The sequence below is a fragment of the Carcharodon carcharias genome, chromosome 2 (assembly GCF_017639515.1).
Source record: "Carcharodon carcharias isolate sCarCar2 chromosome 2, sCarCar2.pri, whole genome shotgun sequence".
In the NCBI taxonomy this organism is placed as follows: Eukaryota; Metazoa; Chordata; class Chondrichthyes; order Lamniformes; family Lamnidae; genus Carcharodon; species Carcharodon carcharias.
Window position 1 is genome coordinate 216,610,386 of NC_054468.1, and position 20,718 is coordinate 216,631,103.

A 20,718-nucleotide genomic window follows, 5' to 3' on the forward strand; every position below is an offset into this window, starting at 1 on the left:
AGAGAGAGCTAGCTCTGTGAAGGGGTGCCCTTTAAATTCGATGCCCAGATTACTGAAAGCCTGAGGTGATGGTCGGGTGGGCGAATCAGAGGCCACCCCACCAGCAATCCGGCGTGTTTCCAGGGAATGCATTATTAATGAGGCAGGATGCAGTGGGAATGGGACGATATGGCGTGAAAAGCAACCATTGTAGCCAGTGAGTAAAACATCCTTTTTTCCCACCTGCACTCGCACTTTGTGCTAATCTGGGACAATTCCACCCTTTGTCGCTCCTCATTGTCCCTGCCAAAATGTATCACTTCACACTTCTTTGCATTAAATTTTACCTGCCACATGTCCACTCATTCCACCAGCCTTTCTATGTCCTCTTGAAGCCTATCATTGCCCTTGTCACAGTTCACGGCACTGCCAAGTTTTATGTTGTCCCCAAATTTTGAAATTGTGCCTTGTACACCAAAGTCTAGGTCATTGAATATTGATCAAGAAAAACAGTGGTCCCAGCGGTGACCTCTGGGGAACTCTAGTGCATACTTTTCTCCAGTCTGAGAAACAACTGTTTACCCACTACTCTCTGTTTCCTGTCACTCAGCCAACAGTGTATACATGCTGCCTTTTCCCATTTTATCCCATGGGCTTCAAATTTGCTGGCAAGCCTCTGATGTGGCACCTTATCAAACACTTTCTGGAAGCCCATGTGCACCACATCAACTACATTACCCTCATGAACCCTCAATCAAGTTGGTTAAACATGATTTGCCTTTGACAAACCTTTGCTGGCTTTCCTGAATTGATCCACACTTGTCCAAGTAACTATTAATTTTGTCCCAGATTGTCACATCTAAAAGCTCTCATGCGCTTTCTCTCTATCAATCTCTCTCTCTCTCTCTCTATCTCCCTCTATCAATCTCTCTTTCTCTCTATCTCTCTTTATCTCTATCTCTCCGGGGTGGACCTCCATGTCCAAGAAATTTCAATAGCATCTCCTAAAGTGACTGGCCAGTAGTTGCTGGGTTTATTCTTACACCATTTATTGAACAAGGGTGTAACATTTGCAATTCTCCAGTCCTCTTTGGCACCTCCTCCTAACACATCATCTTTACCAATTTTCAGCTCATTCTATACCTTAATGACCTCCTCTTTCACTATTGACTTTGGCAGCATCTTCTTCCTCGGTGAAGACATCCTGTTGTTTTAGAGGCTAGGCCCACACACTTCATACAAAGCAAAATACTGAGGACTCTGGAAATCTGAAATAAAAAGGGTAAATGCTGGTGCGGGGAGAAGGGTTTTCGATTCACAAGCGCTGGCAGCAGTACTGGGAAAGTGGGAGCTGTTCTGTTGGGATGGGTTCCACTTAAACTGGACTGGGACCCATGCCGTGGCGAATTATATAACTAGGACTGTGGATTGGGCTTTTAAACATTTAACAAGCAAAGGGGATAAAATCACAGAATCTCAGAATTGTTACAGAATCTCGCAGAAGGAGGCTGTTCGGCCCATCGCGTCTGCACCGGCTCTCCGAATGAGCAATTTATTTAGTGCCATTGTCCCGTCTTCTCCCCATAACCCTGCACATCGTTGCTTTTCAAGTGACTGTCTAATTCCCTTTCGAATGCTCCGATTGAATCTACCTCCACTGCACTGTCGGACAGTGCATTGACCTTAATCAGTCATTGTATGAAAAGGTTTTTTCTCGTATCACTTATGTTTCTTTTGCAAATTAAACCTGTGCCCTCATTCTCAATAAATAATGAGGTATTGTTTCCTCTGGTTAGTGAATTGGTATTGAGGGCTATAGGCTGACGATTATCACATGAGATGAAGAAAGTTAGCAAAACTGTTTTCACACAGTGGGTCATTAGAACATAGAACGCTTTACCACAAGTAGCTATACCACAGGGATTATAACCGTTCAAAAATAAGTTGGATAAGGTAATATATGAGAGTGTACAGATACAGAGCAGGAAATGGGATTAGTTTAGGTAGGTCCAGTTGAAGCATTAACTCTAGTTCAGGCATGATGGGCCAAATGGCCTCTTCCTATTTGGTAATTTATATGATTTTGTTTCTGCAGCCATCTGGAGTATTGTTGAAGTTTGTAATCTTAGGGGCTATGGAAAGAAGAGTCATTCATTTGGTGATAAGGCCCAAATTAGTTCAAACTAATGATTAAAAATTTTGGTTCAGTATTCTCAGTACACAAGAAAGATTAGTAATCAAGTTTATGATTCATTTTCTAAGCCAAGTGAACTTTTCTATGAAATACTCCCCAGAATTAGGTTTTCTCAAAGTAGATAGTGAAAGATTTAATTGAAATTGTTCCCCACTGAATTGTAACAGATTTCGGTTTCATCAAGAAGTGTTTGACGAATCTCATTTCGTTTGTTTAAGAGCACGCAGCCTGATAATGTCGGTCGAGTTGAAATGCACAAGTTAATCAGTTGTACATGATTTAGTCGTGGCAAAAATTACTCATTGCTCTTTCCCTCTTTAAACAGAAGAAAAATTTGCTGACAATCTTTGTGAAAATGCTTCCCCTTTAATCTGGGGCTCCATTTAACACATCCTCCATCCTTAAACTAACTGCAGGCTAAAATTGTCCAAGAACTAGTTAATGTTAAATAGCACTCTCACTCGGAGAAGGCTGGGAATTCAGCGGTGAGTAACTCACCTCCTGACTCCACAAAGCCTGTCCACCATCTACAAGGCACAGGTCAGGAGTGTGATGGAATACTCCCCACTTGCCTGAATGAGTGCAGTTCCAACAACACCCAAGAAGCTCGACATCACCCAGGACAAAGCAGGCTGCTTGCTTGGTTCCACCACCTAAACATTCACTCCCTCTACCACCGACGCATAGTGGCAGCAGTGTGTGTACCATCTACAACATGATCTACAAAAACTCACCGAGGCTCCTTCAACAGCACCTTCCAAATCTGCAAACTCTACCACCTGGAAGAACCAAGTTAGCAGACGCATGGGAACACCGCTACCTGCAAGTCCCTCTTTGAGGCACACACAATCCTGACTTGAGCTATACTGCTGTTCTTTCACTGTCGCTGGGTCAAATTCCTGGAACACCCAGCACCATGTACCTACACCACGTGAACTGTAGCGCTTCAAGAAGGCAGATCACCACCACCTTCTCAAGGGCATATAGGGATGGGAAGTAAATGCTGGTCTTGCCAGCGACACACACCCTATGAATGGAAAGGAAGAGGGCATAAGAAGGAAATAAAAATTCCACAGAGGTGTGGGGTTGGGGGGGAATTGTAGTCGTGAGGTTGTGGTTGAGGCACATGTTTCGCCTCAGAGTTAAATTCCCTTATGCTTTACTGACCCCCGAGCACATGATGGGTGCCTGAAGCACAAATTTCTCCTTTTCCAGGCGCTAACATTGTTCACCTAAATGAGCGTATAATTCACGCAAAAATCAAGTTTCAAAGCCATTGGGATTGTACTGGCCAAAGCTGAGAAGCACGTTGGCTTGTGCTTTGATGCTTATCCAGCAGAAGGAGCCAATTACTGGTAGATGGAACAAGGTCATTTTGCATCCTGAAATATTATTGTCGAGATTAGTGGTAATGTTGGGCTTGCCTTCTATCACTACACTTGAGAATGCCAAATCAGCAATAAGAATTGCTTCTCCAACCCTCCAGCTCTGCTAGCCTACCTTGACTACGGAGAAAAACCAAGGAAAAAAATCTGTCCCAAGACTAGCAGAACCCCGCAACTTTAACTTGGTTGTCAGAAGTTTGCTTTTATACTGGTGATTATGGGAGTCTGCGATCCATGAGCCAGTTGCTGGCACTTGTGCTACTAAGCCTGGCTGCCTTACCCTTCAGCAGAATCACAGAGCTAAGGGAACAACATTTAGCAATGTAAATATTGGGAGCTGGCTCACGGACAAGGGTCTCCTGGCTCCCGACCTAAACAAACACCAGCATAAAAGTGGCTTAAATTTGGCTTAATTAAGAGTTCCAAATCTGTCCTAGTTTAAACTTCAGGTGTGGTTTTCCTGGCCATGCCAATTCAGGTACCCGTCAGTATACATTGGCAGCAGTTTTGTGGCAATGCTCACCACCCTGTCGACTTTGTTCCCTCCCCTTCTCCCTCAAACCCCACCGCCTCTATCCTCTGCAACTGGCTTCTCCTTACATCCCATGCGCACTACACCTCCTTCAGCTGCCGTTGCATTAAGATAGCGGATATATAGCATGGAACCAGCCAGCTGTACTGTGAAGTTCCACTTTTCTAGATTTGGTTAGCTTTTGCATGAACAAGCCATTTGTTATTAACATCAAATGACTCTGAAGTCATCTGTGCTCAGGTAGGAACAGGAGGAGGCCATTCAGCCCCTTGAGTCTGTTCCACCATTCAATTAGATCATGGCTGATCTGTATCATAATTCCTTCCAATTGCTTGGCTTCACACACTTTTATACCTTTGGCTAACAAAAAATCTACCTCAGATGTGAATTATTGATTGAGTGAGCATCCACTGCATTTTATGGCCAGGAGTTCCAGACTTCTGCCACCTTCTACCCAAAGAAATATTTCCTAACTTCTCTTGTGAATAGCCCAGCTCTGATTTTAAGGTTATGTCCCCTTGCCCTAGACTCCCCCGACTTTGGAAAAAGTTTCTGCCTGTCAATCTGATCAAACTCCTAAAAAGGTCAATCAAATCACCCCTAAATCTTCCATATTCCAGGGATTACAAGCCTGGTTTAAACTGATTTTTTTTGTCCTTGAACAGCCATCCTGCTAAGGAAGACTTGCTCCCTTTTTTTTTAACCAAACAAGGTTACATGAGCGATCAGCATTTGAGAGAGCCCGGGTATCACAGAATCACAGAATTGTTATGGTGCAGAAGGAGGCCATTCAGCCCATTGTGTCCGCACCAGCTCTCCGAATGAGCAACTCACCTAGTGTGACTCCCCTGCCCTCTCCCCGTAACCCTGCACCTTTTTCCTTTTCAGATAAAAATCTAATCCCCTTTTGAATGCTTTGGTTGAACCTGCCTCCACCACAGCCTCGGGCAGTGCATTCCAGACCTTAAGCAGTCGCTGTGTGAAAGAAATTTTCCTCATGACGCCATTGCTTCTTTTGCCAATTGCCTTAAATCTGTTTTACCTCTTGTTCCCAATCCTTTCATGAGTTGAAACAGTTTTTCCCTATCTATTCTGTAACCTAATTGAGCCTGGATTAAATATCAGTAGTCAAAGGGAAATAGATTTGTTTGAACGTTTAAAGTTAATGGAATAGAAAATTGGCCAGGGTATAAAGCAGGCAGCTGATTCACTGTTGCCTATGTTGCCCTCACGCCCAAGATGATTTTCACCCTCATTGTATCCGAAATACCACCTTATGTGAGATCATCAGCGAGCGGGGAACTCTCCATTCATAATCTCACTGAAGCAGGACTTCATGATGTCACAGAAGGAGGCGTCCCCTAGGACATCTCCAATCCCAGACCAACACGACAACAAAGGAGCCAATAGCAACAAGTGAGTGTACAGGTAGAGATCACAGGAGCAGCTCAGAGGATGAAAACCCTGTGCGACTGCAAGTTCCCAGGATGCACTCCTCGCGCACAAAACTTTCCCCACCCTCCCCCTGGGAGCACCGGATGGCACAATCGCCATTTTTATTTCCTCTTCAGTGGGTCCTGAACAGGGCTACAGATTTGTTCCAGCTGCATCTGAAATATATTAATGATTCCTTAGGAAGTGGTCAAATTGGGCCAATTTGGATTAATGTAGAAAAGATGTGAATTTGGGCTCAGGATCAAATTTGCTTGTACTCCCATAAGCCTGTGGTGGCCTCTGCACACAGAAAATGTCTGTCAGTCTTTTTTAGCATCTTAGCAAGCCCATTCCCTCTATCCTGAGAGCTGAGATCACTCAGTGAAACCACCGGAAAAATGTTAGATTCCATTTAGAAAACAACAGTGGTGAAATGGCTCATTTTGATCACTATCTTGGCTGGAGTAAAGTCACACTGACCTTTTTTTTCTGCTAAATCCATTACAGAAGGAATTTCAACCCCATGATGTTTATATGTAGTGAACGGCCATTTGGACATTGGGTCAGCGTGTGTGGGTGGGGTTCCCTCATTGTTATTTCTCTAACCTGTAACCCAGGAGGGGTGGCTGGGGGCTTACGGGTTTCTGATCAACCTCGAGTATTCTCCTTGTCCTGCGAATTGTTCTATCCAAGTAGGCAGAAGCCTTCTCACGTTCTAGAGTTTAGAATATTTTTGCTTTTGTAAGCAGTGGTGAGGTTAAAATGTTTTGGATTACGCACCTACCTGTACATCTTTCCTGTTCCATGTTACTGGCAAGGTATGCAACTCCCCAGTGCCATTCCTAGGTGCCGTATTAGAATTCGGAAACCTGCTCCGTTAACAACTTATATTTATGTAGCATCTTTAGCGTAATGAGACATCCCAAGGTGCTTCAAAGGAACATTATAAAACAGAGTATGACACCAAGTCGCAAAAGGAGATATTAGGTCAGTTGACCAAAAGCTTGATCAAAGAGGTATGTTTTAAGAAGTTTCTTAAACGAGGAAAGCAAGGTAGAGAGGCGGAGAGGCGTAGAAAAGATATTCCAGAGGTGAAGCCTAGGCAACTGAAGACACAACCACCAATGGTGGGAGGAATGTAGGAGACTAGCTGGGGTGCGTTGGATTAGTCAAGTAAAGCATATAATAAAAGCATGGGTGAGGGTTCCAGCAGCAGATAAGCTGAGGCAGGAGTGAAGTTGAGGTGGAAAAACACAACCTTAGAGATGGCACAAATGGGAGGTCTCGGGATCAGATGTGATGATTTGGAGGGCGAAATTTAGTGCTTTCCCCAGGCGAGTTTAGAGGTGAGTGGGGTGGGGAGGGAGTGCATTTATGTGGGCAGGACCCTGCTGCCTTCCCACCTCTGCCCCGATTAAGTCCAGGACGGGCCTTTCTGCTCCACCACCAATTAATAGCCAGTTAAAATTGGGGATGCACAAGAGGTCAGAATTTGAGGAACTCAGATACGTCGGAGAATTATGAGATTGGAGGACTTTACAGGGATAGGGAGGGACAAGGCTATGGAGGGATTTGAAAATAAGGATGAGAGTTTTAAAGTCAAGATGTTGCTTGATCAGGAGCCAAAGGTCAGCGAGCACAGGGGTGATAGGAGAACAGGACTTGCTGTAAGTTAAGACACAGGCGACTGAGTTTTGGATAATCTCAAGTTTGCAGAGGGAGGAATGTAGGAGACTAGCTGGGGTGCGTTGGATTAGTCAAGTAAAGCATATAATAAAAGCATGGGTGAGGGTTCCAGCAGCAGATAAGCTGAGGCAGGAGTGAAGTTGAGGTGGAAAAACACAACCTTAGAGATGGCACAAATGGGAGGTCTCGGGATCAGATGTGATGATTTGGAGGGCGAAATTTAGTGCTTTCCCCAGGCGAGTTTAGAGGTGAGTGGGGTGGGGAGGGAGTGCATTTATGTGGGCAGGACCCTGCTGCCTTCCCACCTCTGCCCCGATTAAGTCCAGGACGGGCCTTTCTGCTCCACCACCAATTAATAGCCATTTAACCACCTCATCCCACCACCACCACTGGTATTCAGCATCGCAGCATCAATGCCGAACACCACAAAATAGAGTGCATGTTGGAACTCTCGTTCTCATCAGCTGCTGAAATCGTTCACCTCGTGAGGGGAACAAAAAGAAAGACTTGCATTTATATGGCACCAGTCACAACCTCAGGACGCCCCAACATGCTTCCCAGCCAATAATATAGCACTTTTAAAGTGTAATCACTTTAGTGTTGTAACGTGGCAGTCAATCGACAACCCAGCAAACTCCTACTCGCAGCAATAAAACAAACAAGCACTTCATCTGTTTGATGTGCGGGTTGAACAATAAATTTTGGCCACGACATGAGAGAAAACTCCCTCACTCTTCTTTGAATAGTGGTCGTGGGACCTTGAGCGACCCCTGAGAGGGCAGACGGGGGCCTCAGTTCAACATCTCGTCTGAGTTTCAGCACCTACAACGGAGCTGGAAGGATCCCTTCAGAAGTGCACAGAAACACCAGCCTAGAATTTGTGCTCAAGGCTGTGGAGAGAGTGCAAGAACGGGGCAGTTTTCCAGCCCTCCCCAATATATGTCCCTCAAGAGGACATATAAAGATCATTTTTTTTCCCTTGCCCTTGTTCAACTTTAAGCTCCTGGGACTCGAGCTGCAGGATCTAGTGTTTATGCTGCCAGGCCCTCAGCCCTCGGGTTCTCTCCTGCTGTCCCATGCAGTTCACACTTGTGATTTCCCACAGAGTGCTTGAGCACTCTCGGCTGCCTTGCAGCCTGCAGGTTGAGGTCAGAAGCCAGCAGATGTTTTTGGGTTGCATCTGGAGATCAATTTGATCCATCTCTGACCCCGATTACGTCTCCACTTTCAGTCTCGCTGAGAAGCTGGAGCCACTTCATAGTGAAAAGAAAAGATGATGTGTGAACGCTTCACTGAAAATGATCATTCACATCAGTTCGAATGCCATGGCAACATGACACTGTTTCATTTCTGAAATGAGCCAGGTCTTCCTGTGCAACTTTTGTGTTTTATGTTTAAGATTGCACATTCTCCTATCGTTATATTTTCAAGACAATCTTGTTTATCAATGATTCTTATGGCTTTCTTTGCCCCCTTAATTTGGTCTCCTGATGCCATGTCATCCTATCGGTGAGAGGGCAGGCAGGCTATCAGTGCTACTTTGTGACTATATGCAAATGGGTGAGAAAGAGTTCCCTGCAGTAAAAGGACTCTGATTTTCTCCAGTCTGCCTTCTTTCATCGAGATGCATGTCTTGACCCCAAGCACCTTCACCCGTGGTTGCACAGCCGAGACCAGTGTCTCGCCATGTGGGAAATCATGACGGTGGGCCGGTAGTTTTGAACTCCGATGTGCTGTGAGACCTTGCTCTTCTACAACTAGCCTTTTCTGTAGAATTATTAGTGAAGTGCATAATCGCAGGCTGTGTTGCATTGAGTACATTCAGACTGACAATGCCCTGAAGTTCAATTTAAACTGAAACAGAGGGTTGGCAGTAAATTGGAACATGGTTATAGTTCAGAGCCAGTGTGGAGCAAATTGGAGATTTTCTTTAGCTTTGTTTTGGGCTAAACAAAGCCACGTGGCTAACAAATGATAATTATCCTCGAGTGATTGCCGGCAATCTATTGACAGAAGAGGAAAAGCTTCCAAAGAGCGAGCAAGGTTTCCCAAGTTTGTGTTGATGAAGCTCACATTCAGCGCATTGATGTTAAATTTTCTTCTTGCCTTTGTTTGTTTATTAACCATCGATGTGAGTGATTGCGGTAAAGATGTTGCCAGACACTTTGCCGGGGACAGCCACTGCAGTGGGGATGATAGCAAGTGGTCTGCCCTTCTCATGATCGTTTCAGCATGTTATTGAACGGTGTGCAGTGGTACAGTACAAGGGCAGTGTAGAGCACATGGATACACTTTAGCCGACCTTTTGCTTTGCTGCTATATGGTACCTCAGAAAGGGAAATCCCAAATTTACTGTAAAATGGGTTTACTTCTACCTACCTAACTTCCTCTTGACAAAAGATTTCTCTCACACCTCTTGAAGATTTTCTTGCTTGGCATATTAACAGAGCTGTATTATTTACTTATTTCATAAATCCCTAATCTGTCCCACAGGCACTCCTTAATAAAAGGAAACGGGTAAAATTACATTTTCAAGTGTGTTAAATTATTCATTAAATATCAATCAGTCTTTCCCTGTGCCCGCTCAATTGCCTCTATCTATGGACCCATAGCTGCCCTCATCTGCCACATTTAGCAGACTAGGTGGTTAACAAGTGCACTGTTCCACCAGAGAAATGTTTATAGCAACCTCTGTCCGCCACACTCATTGTGAATATCAAGATTATATGGAAATATCCACAGTTATTTTAACCTTATGAATTTAATTCCAGTTCAGGTTTGTATTTTGACAGTCAGTCTGACCAACTGGTGGCAGGACTTGGCTCCTTCTGAGTTTACACTGAGTAGATTCTGTCTGTCGCTGTAAGATTTATAACTATGTTTTTATTTCATGGGTCCAGTCTGATCATTGTAACATCTTATTTGCAGATGTCGATGAATGCACAAACGACACAGTATGCGGCAGTCATGGTTTCTGTGAAAACACAGCTGGGTCCTTCCAATGTCTCTGCGACCAGGGCTTTCAGGATCTACTGGAGGGGCAAGGGTGTACGGGTGAGTTTCTGTTTTTTTCCAAGTAACTCCTCAAAGGCTGAACCACAGCTCCTGTTCAAACAACCTGCAGGAGGAGCGAAGCACATTCCAGGAATAACACTGAGGTCTAATAGCTAACGAATGGATGGATAGAGTGGTTGAGTGTGCTCACAAGACTGGAGCACAGAGCACACAGCGCAGTTTGAGAGAAGGCACCAAGTTGTACTTTACTTACAGGCATTTTAACCTGTAACGCTCCTGTGAGATGGCAGAGAGATTGGCCATGCAATGCTCTGCAATTAACACTGCAAATCCTGGAAACTGAAGTTAGCTTTCACCAATGCAAATACTAAATATTTTAAAATGTTTAAAAAAATAAAACACTTTGTGCATAAACCATGAATTATGCAAACCATAAGAAGCTGAGGACAGGATCGAGCAGTTGGTAGTGAAACACTGAACCCATTGGCCGCGATTTTATGTTTGCAAATTGGGACCGCGTGTGTGTGAAGTCCAGCATTCTGACATCGGGTCGCGACCCCCGATGTCAACACGCCAGATTCCCATTCCCAGCCCTACTGAGCTTTGGCGCTGCTGGGACTGCGAGAGATGTCGGCAAACAGATTGGCTGGCAGCTCTTGAGGGTGGCACTTCCTCATGCTGAGGGGTGGAAGTCCACCCTTCGGTTTGTTTAGGCCGCCTGCAGGGTGTCATTGCTGAGGGGTCGGCCTTTTGCTTAGGTTGGTTGGTTTGTGACCAAATTTTGTAATGGGAAGGTGGGGGGGAAGGCAGTTGGGGCTAACAATACACTCCTTCCCACCTCCCCCCCCCCTCCATAAAACTCACCCTTGTATTCATGAGTTCTATAATAACTGCTGCAAGCAAATAAACCCATTCGCAATCTACAAGCCTCTGCTTTTACATAAAATGTAAACAGGCCACATGGCCCAACAGGTTCATGCCAGTGACACAAGCCTCCTCCCACCTCACTTCACCCAACACTATAGTGTATCCTCCTTTTTATCGAACTTCACTTCAAATGCGGTATTTGCTCCATATAGGCGGGGGTAATCCTCTTGAGTGAAGTCCTGTCACAACTTTGCCAGATCCGGACTTCTGCCTGCTTCGTGCTCTGATATTGATCTTGCCCCATTTCACTGGGGTCATCTTTATTTTTTGCGGGGGGGGGGGGGGGGGGTGGCAGATTCTTACTGTCCTTCATTGTCCGCAGCAGCGGGACACGGCTGGCTTCTTCCAGGGCAGCTGAAAAGACTTTTTAAAATCCAGACTTCCTGGGCAGAGGAAGTGCAATGGGCTCCCTTCCACCTGCCATAACTAGTGCTAGATTCCAGCAATTCACATCTAGAATTACTATGGCATTTGAAAGGGAAATTTGACATTTTCCCCATTTGACTTTGCTTGTTCTTTTTTTAGACAGATCTATTCCATGCTGGGGCTACTAATTTACAAAAGAAAAACTTTGACCCTAACTAGTATAACTTCATCCTCAGTGGGAAAGACTCACAGGTGATAAATATCACAAGCAAAGTTATAAAACCATTGTTAGCAGAATAATGTCTGTGTCCCACAGTTCTCAGTTGAGCACTCTTGTTTATGAAATATCAAATAAAGCTTAACTCCTTTATGTGCATGGTATAACCCGATACATTTTTGTCATCACATATAATCATTGAAAGCTACTATAACACACAGCTGTTGAGCACATCTACTGCATAAGGCTTATTGAGACATTGGTCTTGTAAAGGGACTCTTTCAGTAACCTTTGCCATGCTGTTAACTGCCAGCACTACTTTCCCGTATTTATAACTGAGATAACAAGATCATGATTCTCAGGAGGACACTTAAATATAAGACAGTCGCTAATAAAACCAATGGAACATTCAGAAGAAACTTCTTTACCCAGAGAATGGTTAGAAAGTGGAACTTGCTAGCACACGGAGTGGTTGAAGCAAATAGCATTGAAGTCTTTATGGGAAGCTAGATAAATACACGAGGGAGAAAGGAATAGCTGGAAATGCTGAGAGGATGAGATGAATTAGGGTGAGTGGAGGTTCATGCGAACATCAACTTCGGAACAAACCAGTCAGAAAACTGATTGTTTCCCTGCTGTAAGTTCTATGTAATTCTGTGCATCACGAATGTAGATTTATACATTTTTAAATCCCCTTAATAATACTTACATTAGTTTTCCTTAAACCCTCAACCTCTACCCAAGGTGGTGACTTAATGATATGGTCCTAGTTTCTTGCTAATGCTGCCTACTAGAAGGTGCCCACATATTGCTCTATGGGCCCCTGGTAACATATCCTTGCATTTTTCTCATCTTCCTGAGCGCAAGCCTGACCAAGGCCAGAAATGCTGAAAGCCAGGTGGAGAAGGATAGAACTGGAGCCAATCTTTACACAATTTTATAGGTTTTTATTTAGACACAAATTGCAAACATGCTCCTCCTAACCCGACACCCACACTCAGCCTGTTTCTATTAAGAGGAGCGCAAGTGAATCCCCAATTAATGCCCACCGCCTGTAAGCAATTAAACACAATTAATATAAATTAACGTGAACAATCACAAAACACCAGTTCAATGATCTGATGTCACATTTCAAACTGAATTGTTTTTCCCCGACTTTGGCAATCCCCCCTTCAACATCCTCCGAAGCTCTTTACTCCGTCCAGTGGTCCAGTTCCATGGGTTCTGATTGTCTTGCAGGTTTCCAGCCCAACTGTCCATTCTTTGTACCTGCGCCTGCGCAGTGATTCGCATTACCCGATTGTGACGGCTATCATTGCAGAACCTGACCCTGCCCAAAAAACAAAAGAAGTGAAAATGTAAATCTATAAGGATGAAATTCAAGTCTGGAATGAAGTTCTGTTGAGAACCGGGTGACCACAAAATATCTGCAGCCGGAAATACCAGCCCAACGGGGAGCACTGGATAATGGTCAGAGCGACTGGCCGCCCTGTCCGGCCTTCCCTTCCCAATCCCCCCCCCCAAGGGAATTGAGAGCCATCTATAGCTTCCCCTCCCACCCAATCTCCTGCCATCCAGGCTTGAGATCAAACCATCCTTTCCAAGAGGCTTGTTGTTGGAAAAATGTGAAAAGGGGGGAGATTTTTAAGAGTGATATTGGACTTGGCGAGGGAGATTGGAAACACTTGCTGGAAGCGCAGCAATCTTATAAGCCATCTTAAAACCACAGTAATTGAATACTTTAAGAAAGAAAAGGAACCTGCTTATTAAACATAAAGTGGGCGATAATTTGTATTTCACTGCAGCTGCAGTCATAGCTCGTCAAGTGGAATTTATTTCCTGACATTTATAAAACAGAATTAATCAAATGTGAAAGCCGAGTTTATTTGTAAAAAAAACAAAAGAAGTGAAAATGTAAATCTATAAGGATGAAATTCAAGTCTGGAATGAAGTTCTGTTGAGAACCGGGTGACCACAAAATATCTGCAGCCGGAAATACTGTCTGGCGCTTGATACGCACACTCTGCTTGGAGTTTGATAAAATACCTCCTTAAGCAAAAAGCTCTGTAGACATTTGGCCTGTTTTGCAGACTAGTTTTTTAAAAAAAAAATTGCTTTCACTGGCTCAGTGTTCTTCATTCTGTCAAGCTGTGTATATCTCGAGTGAGAAATCCCAGTGCTCCAATTTCATTCTGAAACACGGTATAACAGGGCTGTCCATCATTTCCTTGTCTGTGTGTCAGTGCACAAACTGCAATGCCTCGTACCCTCAAGTCAGGATGACAGTTCGGCACACATTATGTCATCAAACATATTTAGAGGATGGTGGGGGGGTGGGGGGGTGGGGACTGGGGACTGGGGTGTTCCTCCTCGGAAGCTCATGGGTCGATGCCCAGCATAGCACAGCAGGCACGGAGAGAGGACCTCTTTATGAGTAAACAAGGTGATTTGAGGCCAGGCATGACTTGCAGGATTTTTTTTTAAAAAGAGCACCTGCTAGAAAATTGCAAACCGACTGCGAGGTTCACAGAAAGGATGGAACTCTTTCACAGCTGCTGTGTTTGTTGCAAAGCTCTGTGTAAAACATCTCAATTTCTGGGTGGAAAACACTTAAGCAGGGAAACAAGGGTAACCCAGTAATGCTGCTCATAACTCGAGGGACGTTTATTTCTCACGAAAAATGGAGCTAGGCGTGCAGCAAAGCTTTATGCTTTGTGCAGTATTGTGTTGTAACTGTTTAATTGCCTTAAGTTAGTACTAATTTTGCATTAGGTGCTCTCTCTTAATGCCAGAGCAGCTGCTGCTTCCATCCCTTTGCTATTGTCCCCCTTGTTCCTTTATTGATGACATTACTTTGTTGGCTACTCATATGTTCATTTACCTTTTGGAAGGTCATCTGAGGCACCACCCCCGCCCACCACTCTGCCTAATAAAGTGCGATTCATGATAGCAAACAACCTAAAGTAGGACCAAACCGTATCAGCTTCCGTGTCGCATGGAGCTTGTACACTTCAGAAGCAGGGTAATATAACCTGCCGAGGATTTCTCAGCCTTCAGTGATGTGCTCAGAATAGCTTATTTATTGCTCGGTTAGTAAACCCAGAATAGATGAGCTTAATGCAGTAATTATAAAACCTCGAGATCTCCTGCTGATAGTTGCTGGTTTTACAAATATGTGGCCTCTTGGGCAATATGAACCTTTAAAAAAAAGCAAGTGTACACTGGAATGGAATTCATTGGAATTAACCGCAGTGTGCCCTTTTCAGCTCAGCAGTTTCTATCATTGGGCCTTCCTCCCCATTTCTGCAATTAGTTTTCTCTTATTTTCCCTCCCACCATATTATGGACTGGAACTTGACACGACCGGAGGGACAGGGAAGCAGCCTTTTCCTGGGTGTCCGCTGGCACTACCAGGAAGTGTGCAAAAACAGCAAGGGTTTATTTTTCCACAGTCTTTCCATCCCTCATTGCCTCTCCTACCCTGGAACACTCCACTCAGATGGCCTGACTTAGCTTACTTATGCAGATGGGAAATCGCAGGTGTGTAACATGATAAAACTATATCCCAGTAGAGTGTAGGCATACAGCATCACTTTGTAACTTGATAATTGCCAGAGATGGGCAAATTGCTGCATCTGTGCACTGGGCTAATGCAAAGCTTATTAGGGATATAACAGCACCCCCCCACCCCCCCATTATCATACGCAGTTCCTCTTTAGCATCCGCATCATCCACACAAAGGAACATGATAGGCCATTCAGCCCATCTAGTGTGCTCTGCCATTCCGTTAGATTGTGGCTGATATGTTCCTGAACTCAATTTATCCAGCCTTGTGCCATATCCTTCAACACCCTCACCAAACAAAAATCTCTTGATATCAGTCTTGAAAATTGCCATTGGCCTAGCATCCACAACATGTTACAGAACCAAGTTCCTGATTCCCACAACACTTTGGCCTGGATTTTCACTGAGGAGCCCCTTAACAATGGCGGACAGGTCCTGATTCTGGGGTTCCTGACCCCATTCCCAGGCTGTGTGACTTTTGGGAGTGCCTTTAAAGGATGCAGGCTGCTTCCTGTCAGAAGCCCGCATCCCCCACTCCGGACCTGGCCAGCTCCATTGCAGAGATAGATATCTCCTACTCCTCCGCAATTTGAATAGAGCCCAGTGCACAGATGCAGCAATTTGCCCATCTCTGGCAATTATCAAGTTACAAAGTGATGCTGTATGCCTACACTCTACTGGGATATAGTTTTACCATTTTACACACCCACAATTTCCCATCTGCATTAGTAAACTTAGTCAGGCCATCTGGGTGGGAGAGGCAATGAGGGATGGAAAGACTGTGGAAAAATAAACCCTTGCTGTTTTTGCACACCTCCTGGTAGTGCTGGCGGACACCCAGGAAAAGACTGCTTCCCTGTCCCACCGGTCGTGTCAAGTTCCAGTCCATAATATGGTGGGAGGGAAAATAAGAGAAAACTAATTGCAGAAATGGGAAAGAAGGCCCAATGATAGAAACTGCTGAGCTGAAAAGGGCACACTGCGGTTAATTCCAATGAATTCCATTCCAGTGTACACTTATTTTCTTTAAAGCGTTTTTAAAGAGCTGTGGTTCACAGCCCATTAGAGGAGTCATGAACTTGAGAGTGCATGAAGGGACCTTTTAAAAGTTAAGTTCAAAAGGTCCATCTCATATCCCTTCTGTCAAGCTCTGCCCTTCTAACCACCCCCTATGTTCCCTCGTGCCCCCCTGCCAGGCTCTGCCCTTTCACCCATCCCCATACCCTCTCATGCCCTCATGCCAGGTTCTGCCTTTACCTATCCCTTATGTCTCCTCATGACCCTATGCCAGATTCTAGCACGTCCATGCCCATTGACCCACTGTACACTTTCTATAACCAATGACCACCACAGTGTAAAGCGGGGTGACTAAAAAAAGCTGTGAAAAAATGTAATCCATTATAAATTTATCCTATGCATGGGGGAAAAAAGCCTGGATAAGCTAATAAAAGTGTCAATCATCCAGGCCCTTTGAAGTTTCTAAAACTACAAACCACAAACTATTGAAACCACTTACTTATATCAACAAACATTATGAAATTGGCTGCAGAGATCAGAGAACCTGAACTGTCAATCAAAAAAAATTTCTTCTGGGAAGCAGGTGTTCTCATATTGTAATAGATGTCTGGGCTCTCCGCCAAGCATACATCATGAGTCTAAATGGCCAGGCTTGAATTTTAAGCTTAAACCCTCTTCTGGAATAGTTCTCTACATCTATCCTTTTGAGTCCCATAATCATTTAAAAAATATTGATTAGGTCACCAAGCAAGCTTCTAAGTTTATGCTACCTGTTCTCATAATTTAACCCTTAAAGCCCTGGTATCGTTTTGATGAATCTGTGCTGTATCAATTCCAAGGCCAATATATCTTTCCTGAGGTTTGATGCTCAAAACTTGAACACAGTTCCCAGATTAGGACAGACATAGGGTCTGCTCAACTAAAAGCATAACTTCCTCACTTTGGAATTGCAATCTGGATCTGTTTCAAGAAGCCTGTTCCGTTCAAAATGGTCACTTGTGAATGTAAGGATGATATCCCTCCAGCTGTTTAGTTATCATTTTGCAACACCTCATATCTGTGGCTGGAGCAAACAGCACTGAAAGCAATGCATTTGGAGATTGATTAATCGTGAGTGATCTTCTCAGGGGAGGATGTTGGGTAATTATGTGCTGAATGTAGGTAGGTTTATATCTAAACAGTCAATCAGATGAAATAAAAGCAAAATACTGTGGATGCTGGAAATCTGAAACAAAAACAAAAATAGCTGGAAAAACTCAGCAAGTCTGACAGCATATGCAGAGAGGAACATAGTTGACATTTCGAATCCGCATGACTTTTCATCAGAACTAAGGAAATAGAGAAATGAGGTGAAATATAAGCTGGTTGAGGGGGGGTGGGACAGGTAGAGCTGGATAGAGGGCCAGTGATAGGTGGAGGCAAAGAAGAGATTGCCAAAGATGTAACAGGGCAAAAGAGACAAGCGGAAATCCTGTCAGAGAGAAGAGCAGTACTTCTTCAAGGTAGGCATTCCTGGAAGAGAATTGGCAGTCAATTAAACACGAAGATTAAAGCAAAATACTATCAGGTGATATTGGTTTATGGTTGTGTAGGGAGGTCTGCATCAAAATCTAGATCTACCTCTGAAGTGCTGGCTGAACTCTAGTGTTCTGCCAGTGAACGTATTTTATTCCTGTCCCACCAAGCAGTTTTGTGTTTGGCCCTCGCCTTGGAGAATAGGGTGAGGTATGCATTTACTGACAAGCATTTCAGTCTATGTCTGAGTGTTGGGCGATCTATTGAAGTGTGTCCTTGATGTGGTGGGCGTTGGGACAGTATTATTTGTTTAACCTCTGATGGGGGTGTGCTTGGCCCTTATCTTGATGCTGGGAGGGGTGCTGGTATGTGTTGAATCCAGACAGATGTGGTGTGTCAGCGATTTGGTATTCTGGGGAGAGGAAGGCGTGTGCATCTAAGGTCCCTGACAACCTCTAGTGGAAGTTGCTGTCATTCAGGAACCAACTTTTGTAAGTCGAACTTTGAATCTGAAAGCTCAGCCCTCGATCCTGAGAATTTCCCTTTTGCAGAAAGATCCAAGAGCTTGGTGTTGAACAAGGTTAATGTGAAAGTGACCCATTTTACTTCCTCTCCTTCATTTTGGACTGGATCTGGAGTGTAAGAAATTATAATGTTCTCAAAATGCTCAGATTCCTACACCAAGCTTGATCTAAAAGAACAGAAACAGCCATGGCTATAGGCCATGTGTGAAGGTGAGATGCCACAGTGAAATGACCATTCTGTACTGCACAATAACAGAGACATCAATCTGGAAATATTGAGAATGCAGTGTGTGTGGGCTGGTCCTTTATTCACTTCATGTTGTTCTGTTATAATTTCCAGATGTAAATGAATGTGAGATGATCAGCGGAGTTTGTGGTGAAGCTCTCTGTGAGAATGTGGAAGGCTCATTTCTCTGCATCTGTCCTGAAGATATCCAGGAATTTGACCCAATGACTGGAGAGTGCCGTTCCCCCGAGCCTCCAGGTATGGAAAATCCCTGACCTCCATTCAAGCAGTGTAACCTTATCTTCTTTGTGGTACAATTCTTGGGATACGGAATTGGAAAAGGCAAGTAGGAACATTTGGAAGGGATTTTTTTTTTTGGACCTGCGTTCCACATGTTAACACCTAGCTCAGACTCTAATATATAGTTTCACAGCACTTAATAATATCTGAAATATTGTTATGGATAGATACCTCAGGGTTGGTTTGAGAGTCTAGTGGACAGAATTTATTTCTGTTTTTGTTGGCGCTGAACTACCTTTTGCAGTAAAAGTAAGCTATTCTAGTGTATACACATTTTTGAAGTGTGCCTTTGAGAATGGCAGCAGTATCACTTTGCATTAGCGTGAAGGATAGCGCTAACCTTTTTCACACAGCAAAACTCTTATTTAGTAGCACCAGTGGAAAAGCTCCTGATTTTTCTCCCTTTCCTACCCAAATTACATTCCTAAATGAAAAGTCCACCCTTGCAAATATAATCTCATTCTCCTGATAAGGATTTGGAATTCTTTTAAGTTTTTAGATGATGCCACAGTCTTCACTCACTGCCTGTGAAAGTCCCACTGGCAACATTTACAGTGAGTGGTAAGTGTAAGAAGCAAGTCGATGCTTATTGGTCTATCAGGCAGGATTTTTCAGATGGCAGGATTTCCCACCCCACCACATGAAAAGTGGGCAGGCAATGCAACCCAGCCAGTTAATATTCAGCGGGCCATTAATTGGTTAACACCGAGACTTCTGACCCCATCTGCGGAGGAGGTCCCGCCTTGGAGAGCTACCAGCCAATCGGATGGCCAGCAGCCCCGTCGTCCCAGCAGTGCCAGCTCGCCCGGTGGCCACTGCTGGGATTACAGGCAGCACCCTCACCGAGGCAGAGGAGCTAATGGAGGCTGAACTTTGGGGAAGTCCGGTATCGGCAGGGCCTGGTTGGTGGGCCTCAGCAAGGGGTGTGAGGAGATTTCGGGGCTGGGTTTGAGAGGCCGGGGTCGGGGGAGGTTTGAAGGGTGATATGACCTTGTTGGTGGTGGGGGGAGGGGGTGGGGGTTGCCTCTGATGGGAACAGTGGATCCCCCCGAAGGAAGTACATCCTCCTTTGCTCGACACCAGCCCATTCAGCTAAAGCTGCTAGGCTACCCACTTGACCTGGGCGAAATGGCAGCAGGGGTGGGATAAGGTCATTAATTAATAAGCCCAAGAACGGGTGGGCCACCCAACGTCTCCACTGCTCCGCTGTAAAATGGGAGCCAGGTTGTGGGTGGGCAGGGAGGTGACGGGCAGCCTAACGCAGCATTTTGTGAGCCCCCCAACCTTCAAACCCACCAGGCAGGGGAGGGGTGGGGGCGTAAACTTCTGGCTGTGCGAGTTGATGGAACATTTCTATTGTAACTATTAGAGATAAATTGAAGTGACATATCTAAGAAAGATTACTGCTATTAAAATCAATGCAGAAATAGAGAAAGATTGAGTGGTTCAGCTTCCATTTCTTCCTTCAGTAAACGTTACTTATTTTGTGTTTCGCTCAGTTAGATCCCATAACTCCACAGCAGTGACTGAATCTACATGGTACATGGTACAGGTGTTGTAACGAATAGAGCTAAATAACTGAAGAATCAACAGGCTGTGTTAGGCACAGAGTCGCAGGTGTAGCTCTGAGCCCACAATAATTCATGTGATGCATGTCATGAAAACTTGGGCATTGTTACAGAGGCGCCACTTTTCACAGAACGAATAGAGACATCCTTGTTGACGAATATTCAAAACACACTCCACAGCTTGAATTGCGAGTGCAGTCCTTACTTGCGCTGTAATTATTTGTTGGAAAATTGCGAATGTGTCATTTTTGAAGCATCTGTGGCTAACC

At 44.5% G+C, this 20,718-nt stretch overlaps 1 protein-coding gene across 5 annotated transcripts in view; it reads left to right on the plus strand.

The window, feature by feature from the left end:
* The window catches only part of ltbp1 (latent transforming growth factor beta binding protein 1), a 383,746-nt gene that overhangs the window by 284,587 nt on the left and 78,441 nt on the right, over positions 1-20,718 (plus strand). For all 5 annotated transcript variants that reach the window (XM_041215598.1, XM_041215616.1, XM_041215607.1 and 2 more), the window contains 2 exons: positions 10,139-10,264; positions 18,696-18,839. In XM_041215598.1, coding sequence (XP_041071532.1) covers positions 10,139-10,264; positions 18,696-18,839 — 270 coding nt within the window. The remainder of the gene's footprint in view (positions 1-10,138; positions 10,265-18,695; positions 18,840-20,718) is intronic.